General features: G+C 43.7%; 1 protein-coding gene across 12 annotated transcripts in view; it reads left to right on the top strand.

The window, feature by feature from the left end:
• arhgef12b (Rho guanine nucleotide exchange factor 12b) overlaps positions 1-21,656 on the top strand; it is a 114,821-nt gene that overhangs the window by 76,291 nt on the left and 16,874 nt on the right. For all 12 annotated transcript variants that reach the window (XM_090186080.1, XM_090186076.1, XM_090186079.1 and 9 more), the window contains 14 exons: positions 2,038-2,157; positions 2,682-2,804; positions 3,106-3,231; positions 3,359-3,457; positions 3,616-3,726; positions 4,037-4,135; positions 4,605-4,647; positions 4,815-4,920; positions 5,289-5,426; positions 13,247-13,279; positions 14,794-14,908; positions 15,351-15,456; positions 16,348-16,581; positions 17,687-17,840. In XM_090186080.1, coding sequence (XP_090042206.1) covers positions 2,038-2,157; positions 2,682-2,804; positions 3,106-3,231; positions 3,359-3,457; positions 3,616-3,726; positions 4,037-4,135; positions 4,605-4,647; positions 4,815-4,920; positions 5,289-5,426; positions 13,247-13,279; positions 14,794-14,908; positions 15,351-15,456; positions 16,348-16,581; positions 17,687-17,840 — 1,607 coding nt within the window. The remainder of the gene's footprint in view (positions 1-2,037; positions 2,158-2,681; positions 2,805-3,105; positions 3,232-3,358; positions 3,458-3,615; positions 3,727-4,036; positions 4,136-4,604; positions 4,648-4,814; positions 4,921-5,288; positions 5,427-13,246; positions 13,280-14,793; positions 14,909-15,350; positions 15,457-16,347; positions 16,582-17,686; positions 17,841-21,656) is intronic.

Raw genomic sequence — 21,656 nt, 5'->3', positions numbered from 1 at the left:
TGCGTGCTAGGATTATAGGACCAAATACCTAACTATTACCACTTTAATACACATATAAGTGAATCTGTCACAATACTTTTGGTCCCCTAAAATGGGGGGACTATGTACAAACAGTGCTGTAATTCCTAAATGGTTCACTCAATATGGATAAAAAATACCCTCAAATTAAAGCTGGCAGTCTGCACTTTAACCTCACAATCATTGTATCATTTCAAATCCAAAGTGCTGGAGTACAGAGCCAAAACAACAGCACGTGTTACTGTCCCAATACTTTTGGAGCTCACTGTAAATACTCCCCTAGATTCATTCCCATTGGTTGAAAAAAAGGAAAGTGATAATAGCACACGTTAGCCCATAGGTTAATCAGCAACTGTGGTGAAATTACCTTAGTGTTCAATGCTCATAGACTGAAGTTAATAGGTGAATGCTTGCTAATAGGATAGGAGGAGAGATGTGACGCTAAGCTAATGAGGTAACATCAAATCAATTCAAATCAAATGTATTTATTAAACCCTTTTTACATCAGCAGATGTTACAAAGTGCTTATACAGAAACCCAGCCTAAAACCCCAAACAGCAAGCAATTCAGGTGTAGAAGCAGGAACCTAGGAAGAAAACTAGAGAGGAACAAGGCTCTGAGGGGTGGCCATTCCTCTTTTGGCTGTACCCTGTAAATATCTGCTATGCTGATGAGTGAGATAGGAAGCGATGTGAATTATATGAATTATATGAGTTAGATGAATGAAAAGTGATGATCCATTCAGACCAGCCTTACTGACTGAACTTTCGTAAACTACATTTCCTAGCAGCATTCATGGCTGTCACGCCCTGACCTTAGATATCTGTTTTCTATATATTTTGGTTAGGTCAGGGTGTGACTAGGGTGGGTAATCTAGTTTTTTTTGTATGTCTAGGGTTTTTGTAGGTCTATGGGTTTTTGTATATCTATGTTGGCCTGATATGGTTCCCAATCAGAGACAGCTGTTTATCATTGTTTATCATTGACTATGTGCAGTTGCATGTCAGCACTATATTGTATAGTGTCACGGTTTGTTTGTTATTTTGTTAGTTTGTTCAGTGTTCATTCTTTTAATAAAGAGAATGTACGCATACCACGCTGCGCCTTGGTCTCCTTCATACGACTAACGTGACAATAGCAGTGGCATCATTCCAGTTTAGCGTGGAATACTCACTGAGTTTCCTGGAAAGCATTGAATGAAGGCAAAGTTAATTCATTCTCATTAGTGTGTTTGTGTTTAAGTCCCCTGTGGGGCCTCTATTGATGGCTGCTTTGTCTCTCTGGGGAGTGTGAGCGCCTGCCTCCCATTTCAATGCTAAACAGGTTAGCTGTCAAAACTTTAAAGTAGCTTTTAGTGGTGTAGCTAGAGTCTTGTGGGTCGTGTTTATTAGGACACACCATAACAAGACGTTTTGCAACAGAATGTGAGATGAGAGTTGCTTATTGAACGTCTTTGGGTAGTACCTCCCCAGAACTCAAGCAGTTTTCTGTTTTGCGACGAATGAACACAGCCTTGTTGCAGTGGTGGGTGAGGGAGGAATGGACAAAAATAAACAAGTTCTTCCACAATCCTCAAGTCTTTCGTGAGCCATTTCTTCTCTTCCTCTGGTTCGTGTTCATCAGGCACTAAATGGAAGAAAATGAACTGAACAGGGAGAGGCAACCAGAACATTAAGAAACGCTTGTTTTTGTGTTCTGTTACAAAATGTTTTGCTACCATGTGCCCTAATGAATACGACCCTGTACCATCGAAGCCAATCATTCTTACCACTAAACAGATACTCTACCATGGTAACCACTCAAACACTGACTACATCTCACCCTCTTAGTTTCACTTCCTCCTATGACTGACCATGAAATAGAACTAGGACCATGCCAACTGGACACATACACATACATGCACGCAGACTCGTACACATACACATGTGCACACACACACACACACACACACACACCTCCCTCCCTCCCAGCCTCCCTCCTGTGTCCTCTCCTAAAATGTGTCCTGTGTGTCATGTCCAGGCTATGAAGGAGGTGTACAGCAGGAACCCCACAGCGAAACTACTGAAGGACATCCAGGAGGCCAAGAAACACATTCCTCTGCTGCAGAGCCAGCTCAGCAAAGCCACAGGCACACCTCAGGTATACACACACATACGTATGTATCCCAGGGTTTCCCAAACTCAGTCCTCGAGACCCCAAGGGGTGCACATTTAGTTTTTTTGCCATAGCACAGCTGATTCAAATAATCAAGCTTAGGAGCACACACAAACACTTTCTCTCATAGACACACAGTCTCTCCTGCGCTCTGTTTCTCTCATTCTCTCTCATTGTTTCTCTCACTCTCTCTCATTGTTTCTCTCACTCTCTCTCACTGTCTCTCACTCACTCACTGTCTCTCACTCACTCACTGTCTCTCACTCACTCACTGTCTCGCTCACTCTCACTGTCTCGCTCTCTCTCGCTGTCTCTCACTCTCACTGTGTCTCTCTACCTCTCTCGCTCTCTCTCACTGTCTCTCTCTCTGTCTCTCTGTCTCTGTCTCTCTTTCTCACACGGTCATTCTCTCTCTCAAGTCAAGGGCTTTATTGACATGGGACACACACTCTCAAAGGGACAGCCCAGTTACTGTCTGGCCTGTCACACATGATTCTGTGTGTTTTCAGGATGGCTCCCTCTTCCACCAGGACGGTGAGGTGGAGGAGGGGGGCATTGAGGCAGCCGATGGAGAGCAGACCCCCTCCTCGCAGGGAGAAAGCAGCAGCGACGGGCCCTGGACCAATAACGCTGTGAGTCAACCTGGCCAACTAGCCTGTCTGTTATTATCACCACCAGATTGTCCTTCCATGACAATTATATGTGAACTGGTATTCTCAACAGAATACCATTGTACTGGAACCATGGTTGGGGTGTTTTCCATTTCAATTCAGTCAAATCAGGAAGAAACTGACATTCCAAGTCCTATTTTCCTCAATGCTTTTGTTTGAGAAAATTGGACTGGAAAGTGTGGAATCAATACCACAATGCCCCTTCAAAATCAGAGACTGGCAAATGTAAAATGTGACTGGTGTGTGGGTCTTTTTATGTCAGGTGTCTCCCAGTCCCCTCCCTGAGAATCCGTGCCAAAGAGAGACGCCCTGCCACAGCCCAAAGACCACCCCCCGAGAGAGCCTCAACTCCTGCCCCTCGCCTGACGCAGAGGACACGGCGGACCTGGTGAGACTCACACACACACACTGTATATTTGTTGTTTGCAATAACCCAGTTCGTGAGTGTGTGTGTGCATGTGAGTCCCATCATTGCACTAACACCTTGTCTCTCTGTGTGTGTGTATGTGAATCAGAACTGTAACTTCCAGTCCAGTGTGGGCAGCCCCTTCTCCCGTCTCAACCCACAGATAATCGGAGCAGAGGACGACTACTTTGACACAGAGCAGGAGCAGGTACTGCTAGACAACTGTTTGTCTGTCTGTCTGATTGGCTGACTGAGTATCTCTATACTCTCTCTCTCTCTCTATTTCTCTCCTGTCTGTTTCTGTCTCATTTTCTCAATGTCTCTCTCTTACTCAACTTTACCTTTCTGTTGATCTCTCTCTCTCAGATCAACGGTCAGTGTAGTTGTTTCCAGAGTATAGAGCTGCTCAAGTCTCGGCCCGCTCACTTGGCCGCCTTCCTCCATCACGTGGTCTCTCAGTTTGACCCTGCACCTCTGGTAAGTCAACCACACACAGACACACACCAAAACAAAATGCCTGCCTAACAGACACATACTCTTACACTCATTCACACCATTCATAAAGTACATCCATAGTAGCTACTGCTTGAGCTCTAGGCATGCAACATTACTGTAACTGTCCCAAAATTCACAGGTTTTCCAGAAATGTGGGCACATTTTGCAGCCCCTAATGAATGCTGATATTTTCTAATTAGGGTACAGCAGTTACTCTTTAGCACTTTGGTGGTTTGACCCCAGAATGCTTTGGTCAGTCGTTTAGACCTAACTGGCTCTGATTCTCTCCCAGCTATGCTACCTTTATGCTGACCTGTACAAGCAGACCAACTCCAAAGAGACCAGACGGATCTTCATGGATTTCCATACTTTCTTTATGGACCGAGCAGCGGTAAGACACACACTTGTGCACACACATTATGTACAAGCACACATGCATTCACACACACACACACATATGCGCAAGTAAAGGGGCACACACACACAAAGAAGACTGTAACTTTTGGCTCAGCTAAAGTATTTTAAATGGGATTTGACACGGGCACACATGGGTATAGAATAGATAGGTGACACCAGTGTGTGTGTCTGTGTCTGGGGCATTGACTACCAACTTTTTAAAACCCCAGCACCATCTTGTGAGTGTGTCTGGACAGTTCCTTCACAAGTGGTGTGCTTCTGCTGGAAGAAGTCTGTCTGTTGGGTTTTAATCTCCTTTCAGATAATTAGGATCATTTTAAATGTACACTCTTTATCTGGTGTGGTGGATGAAGGAGAGGAAAGGGTATTGTTGTGGTTGTATTGCAGAAGGTCTCTCTTCTAGCTTTTTTTTTTTAGCTGAGAACTCTTTTTCTCCCTTGCAGAATCTGAAAGTAGCTGTGCCTGAGTCTATGACCTCTGAACTAGGTGAGTTATTACTCACTCCTCTCATGTCTTGTATTAGTTTAGCAACAGTTTTAGCAATGCAGTAGTGTATTGTCTAGTGTAATTGATTAGAATGTTTCCAAAAAAGGGAGACTGCTTCAAACTGAGTGTGTGTGTGTGTTGGCAAACATGCTGTTGTGTGTTCCCAGAGCGGCGGAGACCTGAGCTGATCCCAGAGGAACTGCACAGACCTTACATACAGCTGTTACAGGACACACTGCTACCAGACATCCAGAGGAACCTAGAGGACTTCAGGTCAGACACAAACACACACACACACACACACACACACACTCAGACAGAAACACTCATACGTACACAGACACACATTCAGACAGAAACACTCATACTCACACGGTCTCACACACATACCATACACGTGCACAAACTCACACTTCTCAAAGAAGATGTGCACATAATGATGCTTTGATGTCATATTTCCTCATGAATTATAAAATTGCAAAATCTTCTCTCTGCCTGTGTGTATCTGTCTGTGCGTGTGTCTGTGTATGTGGATCTGTCTGTGTGGATCTGTCTGTGTGTGTGTGTGCGTGTGCGTGTTTGTGTGTGTGCGTGTTTGTGTGTGTGTGTGTGTGTGTGTGCGTATGTGCGTGTGTCTACAGGCAGAAGCGCAGCATGGGTCTGACCCTGGCAGAAGGGGAGCTGGCTAAGCTGGACACAGAGAGGGTGAGAGACCGCGTGTCGCTGGAGAGAGAACGCTCCTGTGCCGAACACATCATCTCCAAGATAGAGGAGGTTCTGTAAGTCCCTGCAATACATGCACACTAGGTTTGGGCGATATTACGATAACATCGTGTATCGACGATGATGAAGCTCCCGACAAGCAGTTATTGTGCTGATGTTGCTTCCAGAGACAGTTTGGAACTCGGTAGTGAGTTTTGCATCCGAGGACAAACAATTTGTGCGTGCTACGCGCTTCAGCACTCCATTCTGGGAGCTTGAGCCACCTCTTCACAGTTGAGCCGTTGTTGCTCCTAGACGTTTCCACTTCACAAAAACATGACTCACAGTTTTTTTTTCTTCAGTTAAGAACAAATTCTTATTTTCAATGACGGTCGAGGAACTACCTTTTTCAGGGTCAGAACAACAGATTTTGACGTTGTCAGCTCGGGGATTCAATCTTGCAACCTTGCGGTTACTCGTCCAACGCTCTAACCACTAGGCTTGACCAGGGCAGCGCTAGCAGAGAAGAAATTAGACAAACTAACTTGCTGGAAAAGTGGCATCCCATGACAGTGCCACATTTGAAAGTCACTGAGCTTTTCAGGACGGGCCATTCTACTGCCAATGTTTCCTATGGAGGTTGCATGGCTGTGTGCTCGATTTTATACACCTGTCTGCAATGTGTGACTGAAATAGCCGAATCTATTCATTTGAAGGGATGTCCACATACTTTTGGCCATGTAGTGTAGCAAGAGAACTAATAATAAGAGAGAACAAACAATATCAATAGCCTATAGAAAAATTCGATTGACAAGTTTCATCAGGTTTAAGGTTATTATGAAAGAAATGATCCATGCGGGAAGGGAAAATTATAGTATTCTTTTAAGAGGGAAATAAAACAATTATTATCCAGTTCTGAAGACGATAAACTGCTTCTATCCAGCCCATGATGTAGTCCTATAACCTAGCTCACTATGGTAAGACAGCCTGTTCCTCAACAGACAGTCACTGCTCCATCATGTGTGCTGCCTCATCAGACACACACACACAAACCAGCATCATCAAGATGATTGAGTGATAACACGACACGAGTCAGGTCTCTGTTTTCCACTTCGAGATAGACAGGAGGCAAGTGTAGTGCACGATGCACGTTCTTTCTCTCTCGTTCTCTCTCTTGCACACACACACATTCTTTGTCACTCACGTACACACACATGCAATTACAATCACAGGAAGATGATGTTATCAGCGCCATAAGGATTATCTACTCTGGTAATGTTATAAGTTGTAGGTTAGAGGTGAAAGGAGTGTTGGGTCGTTCAGCCTCAAAAAGCACAAGACATAAGATTTTAACATCCAACAACACTGTTTCTGTAACAGATACAAATAACCTTTCTGAAACATTATTTTGTTGAAATATAATTTGGTCTCTGAGAAATCAAGCTAATCGATTGCACCCAAATTGGCTATTTTAATTTACAGGATTCAGATAATATTCAATAAGTATAATGAGGAAGAAATTAGGAAGGCCCAAAAAATTGGCAAAAGCCACAACTGATTTTAGGGGAATATCCTGATAGACGAAATACATAATACAAAAATAAAAACAACTTTGTTTAAACTTGGGAACTGACTTGCTGCGCAGCCTGCTCAACTTGGATGCCGGTGAGTTTTACACAGGAGCGGGAGAGAGAGAGAGTAGCAATACAGACTCCTGCTAGTTAGACAAATGTATAGATTTCATAGGTTATCTGTCATCCCATCTGGTAGTGCCTGTCTTGACTGCATCAAATCGATGTAAAGATGCTAGCTAAGATATCCAGCTATGTTAGCCAGCTACCTCGCTAGCTATCTAGGCTAAAAGTGATTGAGCCTACTTTTCTGCACTTCCTGTCTTTGTCTACAACGATTCCATTCAGATTAAATCAAATCAAATGTATTTATATAGCCTTTCTTACATCAGCTGATATCTCAAAGTGCTGTACAGAAACCCAGCCTAAAACCCCAAACAGCAAGCAATGCAGGTGTAGAAGCACGGTGGCTAGGAAAAACTCCCTAGAAAGGCCAAAACCTAGGAAGAAACCTAGAGAGGAACCAGGCTGTGCCGGGTGGAGATTATAACAGAACATGGCCAAGATGTTCAAATGTTCATACATGACCAGCATGGTGAAATAATAATAATCACAGTAGTTGTCGAGGGTGCAACAAGTCAGCACCTCAGGAGTAAATGTCAGTTGGCTTTTCATAGCCGATCATTCAGAATATCGCTACCGCTTTTTCTGTCTCTAGAGAGTTGAAAACAGCAGGTCTGGGACAGGTGCCACAGGCAGAACAGTTTAAACTGGAGCAGCAGCACGGCCAGGTGGACTGGGGACAGCAAGGAGTCATCATGCCAGGTAGTCCTGAGGCATGGTCCTAGGGCTCAGGTCCTCCGAGAGAGAGAAAGAGCGAGAGAAAGAGAGAATTAGAGAGAGCATACTTAAATTCACACAGGACACCGGATAAGACAGGAGAAGTACTCCAGATATAACAGACTGACCCTAGCCCCCCGACACATAAACTACTGCAGCATAAATACTGGAGGCTGAGACAGGAGGGGTCAGGAGACACTGTGGCCCCATCCGATGATACCCCCGGACAGGGCCTAACAGGCAGGATATAACCCCACCCACTTTGCCAAAGCACAGCCCCCACACCACTAGAGGGATATCTTCAACCACCAACTTACCATCCTGAGACAAGGCCGAGTATAGCCCACAAAGATCTCCGCCACGGCACAACCCAAGCCAGACAGGAAGATCACGTCAGTGACTCAACCCACTCAAGTGACGCACCCCTCCTTGGGACGGCATGGAAGAGCACCAGTAAGCCAGTGACTCAGCCCCTGTAATTGGGTTAGAGGCAGAGAATCCCAGTGGAGAGAGGGGAACCGGCCAGGCAGAGACAGCAAGGGCGGTTCGTTGCTCCAGAGCCTTTCCGTTCACCTTCACACTCCTGGACCAGACTACACTCAATCATATGACCTACTGAAGAGATGAGTCTTCAGTAAAGACTTAAAGGTTGAGACCGAGTCTGCGTCTCCATTCCATAAAAATTGAGCTCTTTTGGAGAAAGCCCTGCCTCCAGCTGTTTGCTTAGAAATTCGAGGGACAATTAGGAGGCCTGGGTCTTGTGATCGTAGCGTATGTGTAGGTATGTACGGCAGGACCAAATCGGAAAGAAGGGTAGGAGCAAGCCCATGTAATGCTTTGTAGGTTAGCAGTAAAACCTTGAAATCAGCCCTTGCCTTAACAGGAAGCCAGTGTAGGGAGGCTAGCACTAGAGTAATATTATCACATTTTTTGGTTCTAGTCAGGATTCTAGCAGCCGTATTTAGCACTAACTGAAGTTTATTTAGTGCTTTATCCGGGTAGCCGGAACGTAGAGCATTGCAGTAATCTAACCTAGAAGTAACAAAAGCATGGATTAATTTTTCTGCATCAATTTTGGACAGAAAGTTTCTGATTTTTGCAATGTTATGTAGATGGAAATAAGTTGTCCTTGAAACAGTCTTGATATGTTTGTCAAAAGAGAGATCAGGGTCCAGAGTAACACTGAGGTCCTTCACAGTTTTATTTGAGACGACTGTACAACCATCAAGATTAATTGTCAGATTCAACAGAATATCTCTTTGTTTCTTGGGACCTAGAACAAGCATCTCTGTTTTGTCCGAGTTTAAAAGTAGAACGTTTGCAGCCATCCACTTCCTTATGTCTGAAACACAGGCTTTTAGCGAGGGCAATTTTGGGGCTTCACCATGTTTCATTGAAATCTACAGCTGTGTGTCATCCGCATAGCAGTGAAAGTTAACATTATGTTTTCGAATAACATCCCCAAGAGGTAAAATATATAGTGAAAACAATAGTGGTCCTAAAACTGAACCTTGAGGAACCCCCGAAATTTACAGTTAAATTGTCAGAGGACAAACCATTCACAGAGACAAACTGATGTCTTTCCGACAGATAAGATCTAAACCAGGCCAGATCTTGTCCGTGTAGACCAATTTGGGTTTCCAATCCCTCCAAAAGAATGTGGTGATCGATGGTATCAAAGCAGCATTAAGGTCTAGGAGCACAAGGACAGATGCAGAGCCTCGGTCTGACACCATTAAAAGGTCATTTTACCACCTTCACAAGTGCAGTCTCAGTGCTATGATGGGGTCTAAAACCAGACTGAAGCTTTTCGTATACATTGTTTGTCTTCAGGAAGGCAGTGAGTTGCTGCTCAACAGATTTTTCAATTTTTTTTGAGAGGAATGGAAGATTCGATATAGGCCGATAGTTTTTTATATTTTCTGGGTCAAGGTTTGGCTTTTTCAAGAGAAAAAGAAGTTCATGAATTTATTACTGCTGAAGTGAAAGCCATCCTCTCTTGGCGATTGCGGCTTTTTAGTTAGCTTTGCGACAGTATCAAAAATTAATTTCGGAATGTTCTTATTTTCCTCAATTAAGTTGGAAAAATAAGATGATCGAGCAGCAGTGAGGACTCTTCGATATTGCATGGTACCAACTTTCCAAGCTAGTCGGAAGACTTCCAGTTTGGTGTGGCACCATTTCGGTTCCAATTTTCTGGAAGTTTGCTTCAGAGCTCGGGTATTGTCTGTATACCAGGGAGCTAGTTTCTTTTGAGAAATGTTTTTAGGGGTGCAACTGCATCTAGGGTATTGTGCAAGGTTAAATTTAGTTTCTCAGTTAGGTGGTTAACTGATTTGTGTCCTCTGACGTCCTTGGGTAGGCAGAGGGAGTCTGGAAGGGCATCAAGGAATCTTTGGGTTGTCTGAGAATTTATAGCACAACTTTTGATGCTCCTTGGTTGGGGTCTGAGCAGATTATTTGTTGCGATTGCAAACGTAATAAAATGGTGGTCCGATAGTCCAGGATTATGAGGAAAAACATTAAGATCCACAACATTTATTCCATGGGACAAAACTAGGTCCAGAGTATGACTGTGACAGTGAGTAGGTCCAGAGACATGTTGGACAAAACCCACTGAGTCGATGATGCCGCCAAAAGCCTTTTGGAGTGGGTCTGTGGACTTTTCCATGTGAATATTAAAATCACCAAACATTTTAATATTATCTGCTATGACTACAAGGTCCGATAGGAATTCAGGGAACTCAGTGAGGAACACTGTATATGGCCCAGGAGGCCTGTAAACAGTAGCTATAAAAAGTGATTGAGTAGGCTGCATAGATTTCATGACTAGAAGCTCAAAAGATAAAAACTTTTTGTAAATTGAAATTTGCTATCGTAAATGTTAGCAACACCTCCTCCTTTGCGGGATGCATGGGGGATATGGTCACTATTGTAACCATGAGGTGAGGCCTCATTTAACACAGTAAATTCATCAGGCTTAAGCCATGTTTTAGTCAGGCCAATCACATCAAGATTGGCCTGATAGGCTGTTAAACAACAGCCTACCTGATAGTTTCTTTTAGTTATAGCTTTCTCCATCTCATTTAACTAACTTAATACTGTAATTGTCCAGCAGCATACCACCCTGCATTCCACTGCTGGCTTGCTTCTGAAGCTGAGCAGGGTTGGTCCTGGATTGGAGACTAGATGCTGCTGGAAGTGGTGTTGGAGGGACAGAAGGAGGCACTCTTTTTCCTCTGGTCTAAAAACATAAAAAATCTCAATGCCCCAGGGCATTGCCCTGTGTAGGGTGCCGTCTTTTGGATGGGATGTTAAATAGGTCACTAAAGATCCCATGGCACTTATCGTAAGAGTAGGGGTGTTAACCCAGGTGTCCTGGCTAAAATTCCCAATCTGGCCCTCATACCATCATGGCCACTTAATCATCCCCAGCTTCCAATCGGCTCATTCATCCCCCTCCTCTCCCCTGTAACTATTCCCCAGGTCGTTGCTGTAAATGAGAATGTGGTTTCAGTCAACCTACCTGGTAAAATAAGGGTTAAATAAAAAGTCATTGTAATTCCATGTTGCATTGATTAGAGATCTCCCACATTGCTTAGTACACATGGAGCCACTGACTGTAGACAGTGCCATTTTGAATGGCCGACAATAACAACAACATGTGAAGCCTGTGTAGGCTACTATGGTATGTCATTTTATGGGGCACACATCATACAAATTAATTTAAACGTTTTTTTATTTCATTGAATTAATAATGTCTAATGTCATGGTATGTCCTTGTGTGTAGCAATGTCACATACATAATTTAGACAAATACTTTTCCTTGTTGAAATAGACTTATGATTAAAAATAAATCTGAATACTCCCGCAATTATTCGAAATCTAATGTTTGTTGGGATATTAAAATATTAGAATAACTGTGCGGTCCCTAGGTGTCATGGCTTACTGAAATGACATGGAACCACTCTGTTGTTCCAGTTACCGTGTGTGTGGAGAAGAAATTGTACCACATACACGTGCCATTTCTGGGAATTATTTCCAGGTCAGTGAGTGATTGCGTGTCTCTGCTCTCTGGGCCTCAAACACGCCAAACTGTACAGATTACAGGGATTAAGATAGATACAAGTTAGATATTATCGCTCTCTCTCAAACACACAGACACAGACAGACAGACATACAAAGACAGACAACAGAGACAGACAGAGACACATACTTGTACTTTCAAGACCACTGATATCATCTCACTCTCCCAAGACCGTCTCTCTTACCTGCACTCACCTGTTTAGTGTTGATGCCAGTGTGAAGGTTTAAGCCGTTCCGGGATAGACCGTAGCTACTAGTTACCAATGTTTTGACATGTGCAAGCACATGCAGATTTTGGCCTTTTGAAATTGCCTTGTGAATATTTTGGGCCTTTTAGAGTTTTGTTTGATAACAGAAAAAAACCTAAGCATCACAGAGATCCTAAATGATTCTACACTGAACAAAAAAATAATACAACATGTAAAGTGTTGGTTTCATAACCTGAAATAAAAGATACCAGAATTGTTCCATATGCACCAAAACCGTATTCCCTGTTAGTGAGCACTTCTCCTTTGCCAAGATAATCCATGCACCTGACAGGTGTGGCATATCAATACGCTGATTAAATAACATGATCATTACACAGGTGCACCTTGTGTTGGGGACAATAAAAGGCCACTCTAAAATGTGCAGGTTTGTCACACAACACCATGCCACAGATGTCTCAAGTTCTGAGGGAGCATACAATTAGTATGCTGACTGCATGAATGTCTACCAAAGCTGTTGCCAGAGAATTCATTGATAATTTCTCTACCATAAGCCGCCTTCAATGTTGTTTTAGAGAATTTCGCAGTAACACCCCTTCACAACTGCAGACCATGTGTATAGCGTTGTGTGCGGTTTACTGATGTCAACGTTGTGAACAGAATGCCCCATCGCAGCGGTGGGGTTATGGTATGAGCAGGCATAAATTACGGACAATGAACACAAATGTATTTTATCTATGGCAATTTGAATGCACAGAGATACCGTGACGAGATCCAATGTGTAGCACCAATGTGTAGCACCCACCTGGATGATGCACGGCAGCCATTTTGTGCCAGAAAGCTCGCCAGTCATGGGCTGTTTCTCAACTAATCTTTCTTTGATTCTTCACATCCTCTCTCCTCTCATCCTTCTCAAAAAATATTGGAGAAAAAGGTCAGAATAAAGGGACCTTGGATCTTCTCCTCCAATACAGTTGAGAAGGAGGCGAGGAGATAGGATGTGAGGAATCACATAATGACTAATTGAGATATTAAACATGGGCTAATAGAACTGCATTACCATTATACAAGCAGACTACACATGTGTCTATTTGAAGTAGAAGTGAAACTGCTTATTGTTGTGTGTGTGCGTGTGTGCACGCTTACACGTGTGTGTGTGTCACTTAACCCTATTATTTGTTTCTCTTCTTCCAGGCTGACGTCACAGCCCACAGAAGAGGAGAAGTGGTAAGGGGGGATTTTTTTTATCTAAAGCCGGGGTTGGCAACTAGATTTTTGTCAGTGGATGGTTGGGGGGGGGGCAACATAATTATAATAATTTGTACACTGCATATTGACCACAACTAAGCTCAATAAGAGATTGTATTTGAAAATGATTATTTCGTACCTGAGATACAGATTTCCTGTTTTGCTTGAGGGCCCCAAAAATTCCCTGCGGGCCACCTGTTGCCGACCCCTGATGTTAAAGTAACTAACCACTTCATGTCAGAATTTGACGAGGATAGGTCTGTTCTCATACTAGAGTATAGAACGTTTGCTGGGGAAGTAGCGTGTTGATTGTTGAATGAATTCAAGTGAGTGTGTGTGGTCACACAGTGGTTGTGTATGAGTTCAATTACAACACCCACACTATCTGGGCCTGTATTCACATAACCTGTCGGAGTAGGAGTGCTGATCTAAGATCATTTCCCCTTTTGGTTGATGTTTATTATTATATTGACAGGGGGGACCTGATCCTAGATCACCACACCTACTATCAGATGCTTTGTGTATACAGTCCTGATCGGAAGTCCACGCGTATTGGAATTATGTTCTCTTGGTTTAATACTCTAAACCATTTCTTCCCACTATTTTCAGTCGCATGTAGTTAGCACACAGATTATATGATAGTGGTTCATATCCCATATGGCTAACCGGCGTTCTGTTCTGACTAAGGGGTCTTCTTCTCTGTGCTAGGACAGATGGTGTGTGCGTGCGTGCATGCACAATGTTGTGTGGTCTATTTGGGGAATGGCTCATGTTGTGGCTGCATATTTCTAATATGTGAATTCCATCAGCATGTTGTTTCTATCCATGCTGTGAGAAGAGCTGTTGAAGTGACATGGGACACATATTCAGTAACCTAACTAGCACCCTATTCTCTATATTATGCACTATTATGCACTACCAAATTGGGTGCCATTTAGGACGCATTGTGTCTGCCATTACGTCATAGCGTAATGACTTGCCTAGTTAAATAAAAGGTTAAATACAAGTTTTTAAAAGTGTCATCTGCCTCCATCTGTTGGAGATCTGTGGTACTACACACTTTGAGTTGTGCCAGGGTGGTGTTTATTAGTACCAAATGGTAGAAAACAGACCGATGTGGGGAGGGACTACCTGGTCTTGTGAAAAAAATATTTTTGTTTTTAGTTGCAAAATGTTTTCCTTTACACGCCCTAATTAACACGACCCTGTTCTGACAATATGAATGGAACAGGGCGATTAGTAAAAACTGATTAGGTCAGTTTCCTAACCTTTTCATTCGATTTTCCTCACATGTGCTTCTAGTGATTGATAACGTGTCCTATTAGAATTACTGTTTTCAAAGAGCCTTGGGAGACATTTATGTGTCATGACTTAACTGTTTTTCTAAGTATAATAATATCATCAATATGATGATTTAAATGATAAATGATAAATTGGGCTGTACTGGGTTAATGGTAATATAAACAATGAATAAATAGTGTATTGTGTTGCAGCACTACTATGCAGTATGTCATCCTCACCTATATGAAACACCTGGGGGTGAAAGTAAAGGAACCACGTAGCCTAGAGCCCAAACGAGTCCGCATCAACTTCCTGCCCAAGATCAAGGTACAACACACACAGACACATACTGTACACAACCAGCTTGATGCATCAATGATGTATTTGAGCACAAATACATCATCTTTTACAGCTTGTAGGAACTTCTAATTTAATGTAGCATAAATTATTCAGTTTCTTCTCACAGCGGCACCGTTTTACTTCTTAGTATGAGTTTTTTCTTGGTAACAAGCATGGTGACATAGTGTCTCACTTGTTAGCAGCTTTCCAGGGTAGCGTTCAGTAGGGAACAATCTTGTGCAACTTCCAGATAAAAATAGCATAAAAAAAGAAGCCTCATTGACATGTAGAATATGTATAATAAGGAATCACGGCAGCTCTATTCATGACATGTCTATCTTCAACGTTCTACAACATTTGCCCACTGAAAGTGACCCCGTTTTAAATTCTCTGACTGGGCAGTTTGTATGTGTTTTGTTCTGTGGAGCAGAAGAGCATCAAACCTGAGAAAGAGGGGGAGGAGAAGGTGAAGAAGCCTCGCTTTCCCAGCATCCTTGGCCCTCCTCGGCGGCCCAGCCGCGTGGACTCAGCTTCAAGTAAGTGTGGAAGAGTACAAATGGACGTAGTACACTTAACAGTTCCCTCCTAGTGTGCCAGTTTGGAACGCAAAAAAAACGGTAATGGTTAGTGTGAGATGTGTAACAGGCTCTGTAGTGACACATTTTTTCATATACAAAAATAACAACATCCCTATGTGCCAATATCCACACTAGCATTTACCTAATATGCATGTCCAATACATCACCAGTAGTATGCAGGTGTGGATATTTGAACTTAGTTCAAGGGAATGTATAGCCCTGGTATTGCACTGAGGACAGAAGCTAGTGGTGTTGTGTTCAGGCTCAGACACATTACATCTCACATCCAGTTCTGTAAGGAGATTGTGGACTTCCGCAACAGGAAGTGCCTGTCTGGAGTTGTGTGGGCCAGCTCCCCATTACGTTGTGCTGCTCCCTCCATAGATATACACATATTAGACTTGCACACACACTCATTTACATGTTCAAAGAGCCTTGGGAGACATTTATATATCACGACTAAAACATTTTTACAAGTATAATAAGTATTGCAATTAATCAGTGTGATGTTTTACATTTTTTTATGATTTCATATTGAGATAAATACATCTGTACTTCCATACTGCTCCTTTTCATTTGATCAGATGTCCATTTAGAAATGAGGAAGATATGGACCCTTTTGTCATAACATTGCTACTTTGCCGTTGTCAACCAATTGGCCAATCTAGTAGATCTAGTTGATCTATATCTGTATTGTATCAGCCAAGCCACTGTGGTTCGTCTCAAGCCCCCTCCCTCTTCATAGCTGCTGCTCCTTCTTTCTCCCTGAGCTCTGGGTTTGGAGATAGTGTGGCTGTGCATGGCTGTGTGAGCTACTGACTCTCGTTTGGCTTATATCTGTGTGTGTAGTCAGTAAGGCCATGGAGTTGAACAAGCATCGGGGCCCCCAGAAGCAGCTCTCCCAGCCCGCCCTCAGCGTCTTCGAGCAACCAGAATTCTCGGCAGGCGGCATCCGTGCCCGCAGCCAATTTAGCGATCCAGGCTCTGACGCGGCCACCCACCCCTTGGCCTACATCGCACCGCCCCCCCACAGTGCCCCAGCCAGCCAGGGCTCCGACCCGACGGGACGCGACTCTGACTCGGGTAAGGACCCCTCCTCTCTCCCCCAACCTATGCCTTTCCTCCTTACTGTTTCTTCATATCTGCCTTTTCCTCTCCACTTCTCTCAAATGATGATAGAAGGTAAAGAATTGTGTCATACAGTATAGCGCTTTAGTGCTTTTCCAAATACTCAAATAGCTATATATTTGATGGGTGGACTCACCTCATTCAGTATAATCCATACCTCTTTTCTCGCTCTCTCTTTCTGTCTTCATGTTTTCCCTCCAAGCTGGCTTCCTCGCTTTCTTTCCTCCCCACGTTGTCTGTTTGCTTTTGTTCTGTCATCCACTTCCCTCCTCTCAGACATGTTTTCTCCTTGGCCTTTTGTTGTCAGGACTCTTTTACACTGGCTTAGCCCGGCTTACAGTGGCCCAGCCTTCTGGAACACAATTGCTTTCTTTGGCTTTTTCTTGTTTATTCCTAATTGGGGGGAGGCCTTGTTTTCAGAACGTCGTCTAGGCTTTGTCTGCATATGATCTGTCGAAACGACCCCTCTCTATTTTCTTTTTGAAACATCTGCTGTGTGTAGTGCAGATATTATTTTTGCACTGCTTTTAGACTATAGCGTATCTCTAGTCTTGAGCTTGTTCCACCGCACGATAAGACAACTGTTGACTTACGCACTTCTCTTCCATGGAGATCTTGTTTGACCTTCAGAATGAAGAAACTTACGTGAGCCTTCACCATATTGCTTAGGACCATATTGCCTCTGGTTGGACATAGAATATAACTTTATTAATTCACATGGAGAGGGACATTCACCCTGCTAAAATGTAATTGAACTTCATTAATCCACCTGGAGAAGGACATAAGCCTAGGTCGAATTTAATGGAACATTATTAATCCACCTGGACATTAGCCCATTAACCTTGGATTGTTCTAATGTAAGAGCCTCCCTCTGGGGTCATATGTATCAAGTGTCTTAGAGTAGAAATGCTGATTTAGGATCGGTCTTGTCTTTTAGATCACAACGAAAATAAGATTACATGGACAATGGGGACCTGATCATAGATCAGCACTCCTACTCTGAGATACTTTTTACTTACAACCCCTGACCTCTCCTCCTATTTTGTTCTCTCCTCTCCAGGACTCACTCCCTCTTCTGCCCTACCCAGACTGAGCACCGACGGGCTCCACTCGGGCGACACCCTGGACGGGATGGTCCACCTAACCAGCACCCACTTTGACTTCAGCCCTTGCACCCTGGACCAATTACAGGAGGAGGAGCGTGAAAGTGACAGGTAAGGGCGGGAACAAATTCATGGTCTCGGGGCGGATTCGAACCCATGCAGACTCTGTTAGACCACACAGGCCACAGAAGCGATACACTTTGATAGTGTACCTCTTGTTATAACAAACGGACGGAGTGGAGTGGTCGGAGTGGTCTTCAGGTCAGGCTCCGTAGATGGGCACATCACGCACCGCTCCCGAATATACTACTTGCCAATGTCCAGTCTCTTGACAACAAGGTAGACGAAATCCGAGCAAGGGTTGCCTTCCAGAGAGACAGCAGAGATTGTAATATTCTCTGCTTCACGGAAACATGGCTCTCTCGGGATACGTTATCAGAGTCGGTACAACCACCTGATTTCTTCACGCATCGCGCCGACAGAAACAAACATCTCTCTGGTAAGAAGAAGCGTGGGGGTGTATGCCTTATGATTAACGAGACGTGGTGTGATCATAACAACATACAAGTCCTTTTGTTCACCTGACCTAGAATTCCTTACAATCAAATGCCGACCTCATTATCTACCAAGAGAATTCTCTTCGATTAGAATCACAGTCATGTATATCCCCCCCAAGCAGACACATCGACGGCCCTGAACAAACTTCATTGGACTCTATGTAAACTGGAAACCACATATCCTGAGGTTGCATTTATTGTAGCTGGGGATTTTAGCAAGGGTAATCTGAAAACAAGGCTCCCTAAATTGTATCAGCATATCGAATGCGCGACCCAGGGTGGCAAAACCCTGGATCATTGTTATTCTAATTTCCGAGACGCATACAAAGCCCTCCCCCGGAAAATCTGACCACGACTCCATTTTGTTGCTCCCAGCCTATAGACCGAAACTAAAACAGGAAACGCCCATGCTCAGGTCTGTTCAACGCTGGTCCGACTAATCGGGTTCCACGCTTCAAGATTGCTTCGATCACGTGGACTGGGATATGTTCCACATAGCGTCGGACAATAACATTGCTGAATACGCTGATTCCGTGAGCGAGTTTATTAGCAAGTGCATCGATGATGTTGTACCCACAGTGACTATTAAAACCTTCCCCAACCAGAAACCGTGGATTGATGGCAGCATTCACGCAAAACTGAAAGCGCGAACCACGGCTTTTAATCAGGGCAAGGCTACCAGAAACATGACCAAATAGAAACAATGTAGCTATTCCCTCCGCAAGGCAATCAAACAACCTAAGCGTCAGTATAGAGACAAAGTAGAGTCGCAATTCAATGGCTCAGACACAAGATGTATGTGGCAGCGTCTACAGTCAATCACAGACTACAAAAAGAAAACCAGCCCCGTCGCGGACCACGATGTCTTGCTCCCAGACAATCTAAACAAATTCTTTGCTCGCTTTGAGGACAATACAGTGCCACCGACAGGGCCAGCTTCCAAAATCTGTGGGCTCTCCTTCACTGCAGCCAACGTGAGTAAAACATTTAAATGTGTTCACCCTCGCAAAGCTGCCGGCCCAGATGGCATCCCTAGCCGCATCATCAGAGCATGCACAGACCAGCTGGCTGGTGTGTTTACGGACATATTCAATCAATCCTTATCCCAGTCTGCTGTTCCCACATGCTTCAAGAGGGCAACCATTGTTCCTGTTCCCAAGAAAGCTAAGATAACTGAGCTAAATGACTATCGCCCTGTAGCACTCACTTCCGTCATCATGTAGTGCTTTGAGAGACTAGTCAAGGACCATATCACCTCCACCCTACCTGACACTCTAGACCCACTCCAATTTGCTTACCGCCCCAATAGGTCCACAGACGACACAATCGCAATCACACTGCACACTGCCCTAACCCATCTGGACAAGAGGAATACCTATGTGAGAATGCTGTTCATCGAATTTAACACCATAGTACCCTCCAAACTCGTCATTAAGCTCGAGACCCTGGGTTTCGACCCCGCCCTGTGCAACTAGGTCCTGGACTTCCTGACGGGCCGATCCCCAGGTGGTGAGGGTAAGAAACAACATCTCCACCCCGCTGATCCTCAACACTGGGGCACCACAAGGGTGCCTTCTCAGCCCTCTCCTGTACTCCCTGTTCCCCTATGACTGCGTGGCCATACAGCCTCCAACTCAATCATCAAGTTTAAAGACGACACTACAGTGGTAGGCTTGATTACCAACAACAATGAGACGGCCTACAGGGAGGAGGTGAGGGCCCTCAGAGTGTGGTGTCAGGAAAATAACCTCACACTCAATGTCAACAAAACAAAGGAGATGATCGTGGACTTCAGGAAACAGCAGAGGGAGCAGCCCGCTATCCACATCAACGGGACAGTAGTGGAGAAGGTGGAAAGTTTTAAGTTCCTCCACTGCCTGTTCACCCCGCTATCATCCAGAAGGTGAGGTCAGTACAGGTGCATCAAAGCTGGGACCAAGAGACTGAAAAACAGCTTCTATCTCAAGGCCATCAGACTGTTAAACAGCCATCACTAACATTGAGTGGCTGCTGCCAACATACTGACTCATCTCTAGCCACTTTAATAATAAAAAATTGGATGTAATAAATGTATCACTAGCCACTTTAAACAATGCCAGTTTATATAATATTTACATACCCTACATTGCTCATCTCATATGTATATACTGTACTCTATACCATCTACTGCATCTTGCGTATGCCGTTCAGCCATCGCTCATCCATATATTTGTATGTACATATTCTTATTCATTTCTTTACACTTGTGTATAAGGTAGTTGTTGTGAAATTGTTAGATTACTTGTTAGATATTACTGCATGGTCGGAACTAGAAGCACAAGCATTTCGCTACACTCGCATTAACATCTGCTGACCATGTGTATGTGACAAATCAAATTTGATTTGACCTAATTCAGGCTGTGGCCATTGTCATTCTAAATTCAAGCTACGAGGCCATTGAGGACAATTTACTTAATCAACCTATTTTACATTAATTTGTTTAGCAAGCGTTACATTTTAAAACTAAACTATGAGGTAAGCAAGAACATTCATCGATGTACACTGAGTGTACAAAACATTAGGAACACCTTCCTATTATTGAGTTGCACCCTTTTGTGCCCTCAGAACAATTGAATTTGGGAATGGAGTCTACAAGGTGTTGAAAGCGTTCCACAGGGATGCTGGCTCATGTTGACTCCAATGCTTTCCACAGTTGTGTCAAGTTGGCTGGATGTCCTTTGGGTAGTGGATCATTCTTGATACACTTTGGAAACTTTTGAGCATGAAAGACCTAGCAGCGTTGCAGTTCTACACTCAAACCGTTGCGCTTGGCACCTACTACCATACCCCGTTCAAAGGCACTAAAATCTTTTGTCTTGCCCATTCACCCTCTGAATAGCACAAATACACAATCCATGTCTCAATTGTCTCAAGGCTTAAAAATCCTTCTTTAACTTGTCTCCTCCCCTTCATCTACACTGATTGAAGTGCATTTAACAAGTGACATCAATAAGGGATCATAGCTTCACCTGGATTCACCTGGTCAGTCTATGTCATGAAACGAGCAGGTGTTCTTAATGTTTTGTACAGTCAGTGAATTTTACAAACGGTGGATAAAAAGGGAACGAAATAGTTATTGTATGATTATCATTTCTGATAACCTCTTTGCTTGCAGCAGCGTTTACCCCCCCTCAAAAATACTATTGTTTACATAGTGACGTTATAGTGACTATGATAGGCTGATTGACTTGGTAACAGCACCTCTCCATGTAATGTGCTAGTAATATACAGCGTAGAAATACAGAGGGCAGATCTGCTGTAATCAAATGTGATGGTTTCAGCAATACATAGTGAATATTCTAATCTGCTCAAGGGTTGAGATACTCTGATA

This window comes from Oncorhynchus mykiss, chromosome 10 (assembly GCF_057628025.1).
Source record: "Oncorhynchus mykiss isolate SJ-2025 chromosome 10, ASM5762802v1, whole genome shotgun sequence".
Taxonomy (NCBI): domain Eukaryota; kingdom Metazoa; phylum Chordata; class Actinopteri; order Salmoniformes; family Salmonidae; genus Oncorhynchus; species Oncorhynchus mykiss.
This window is presented reverse-complemented; position numbering and strand designations above follow the sequence as displayed.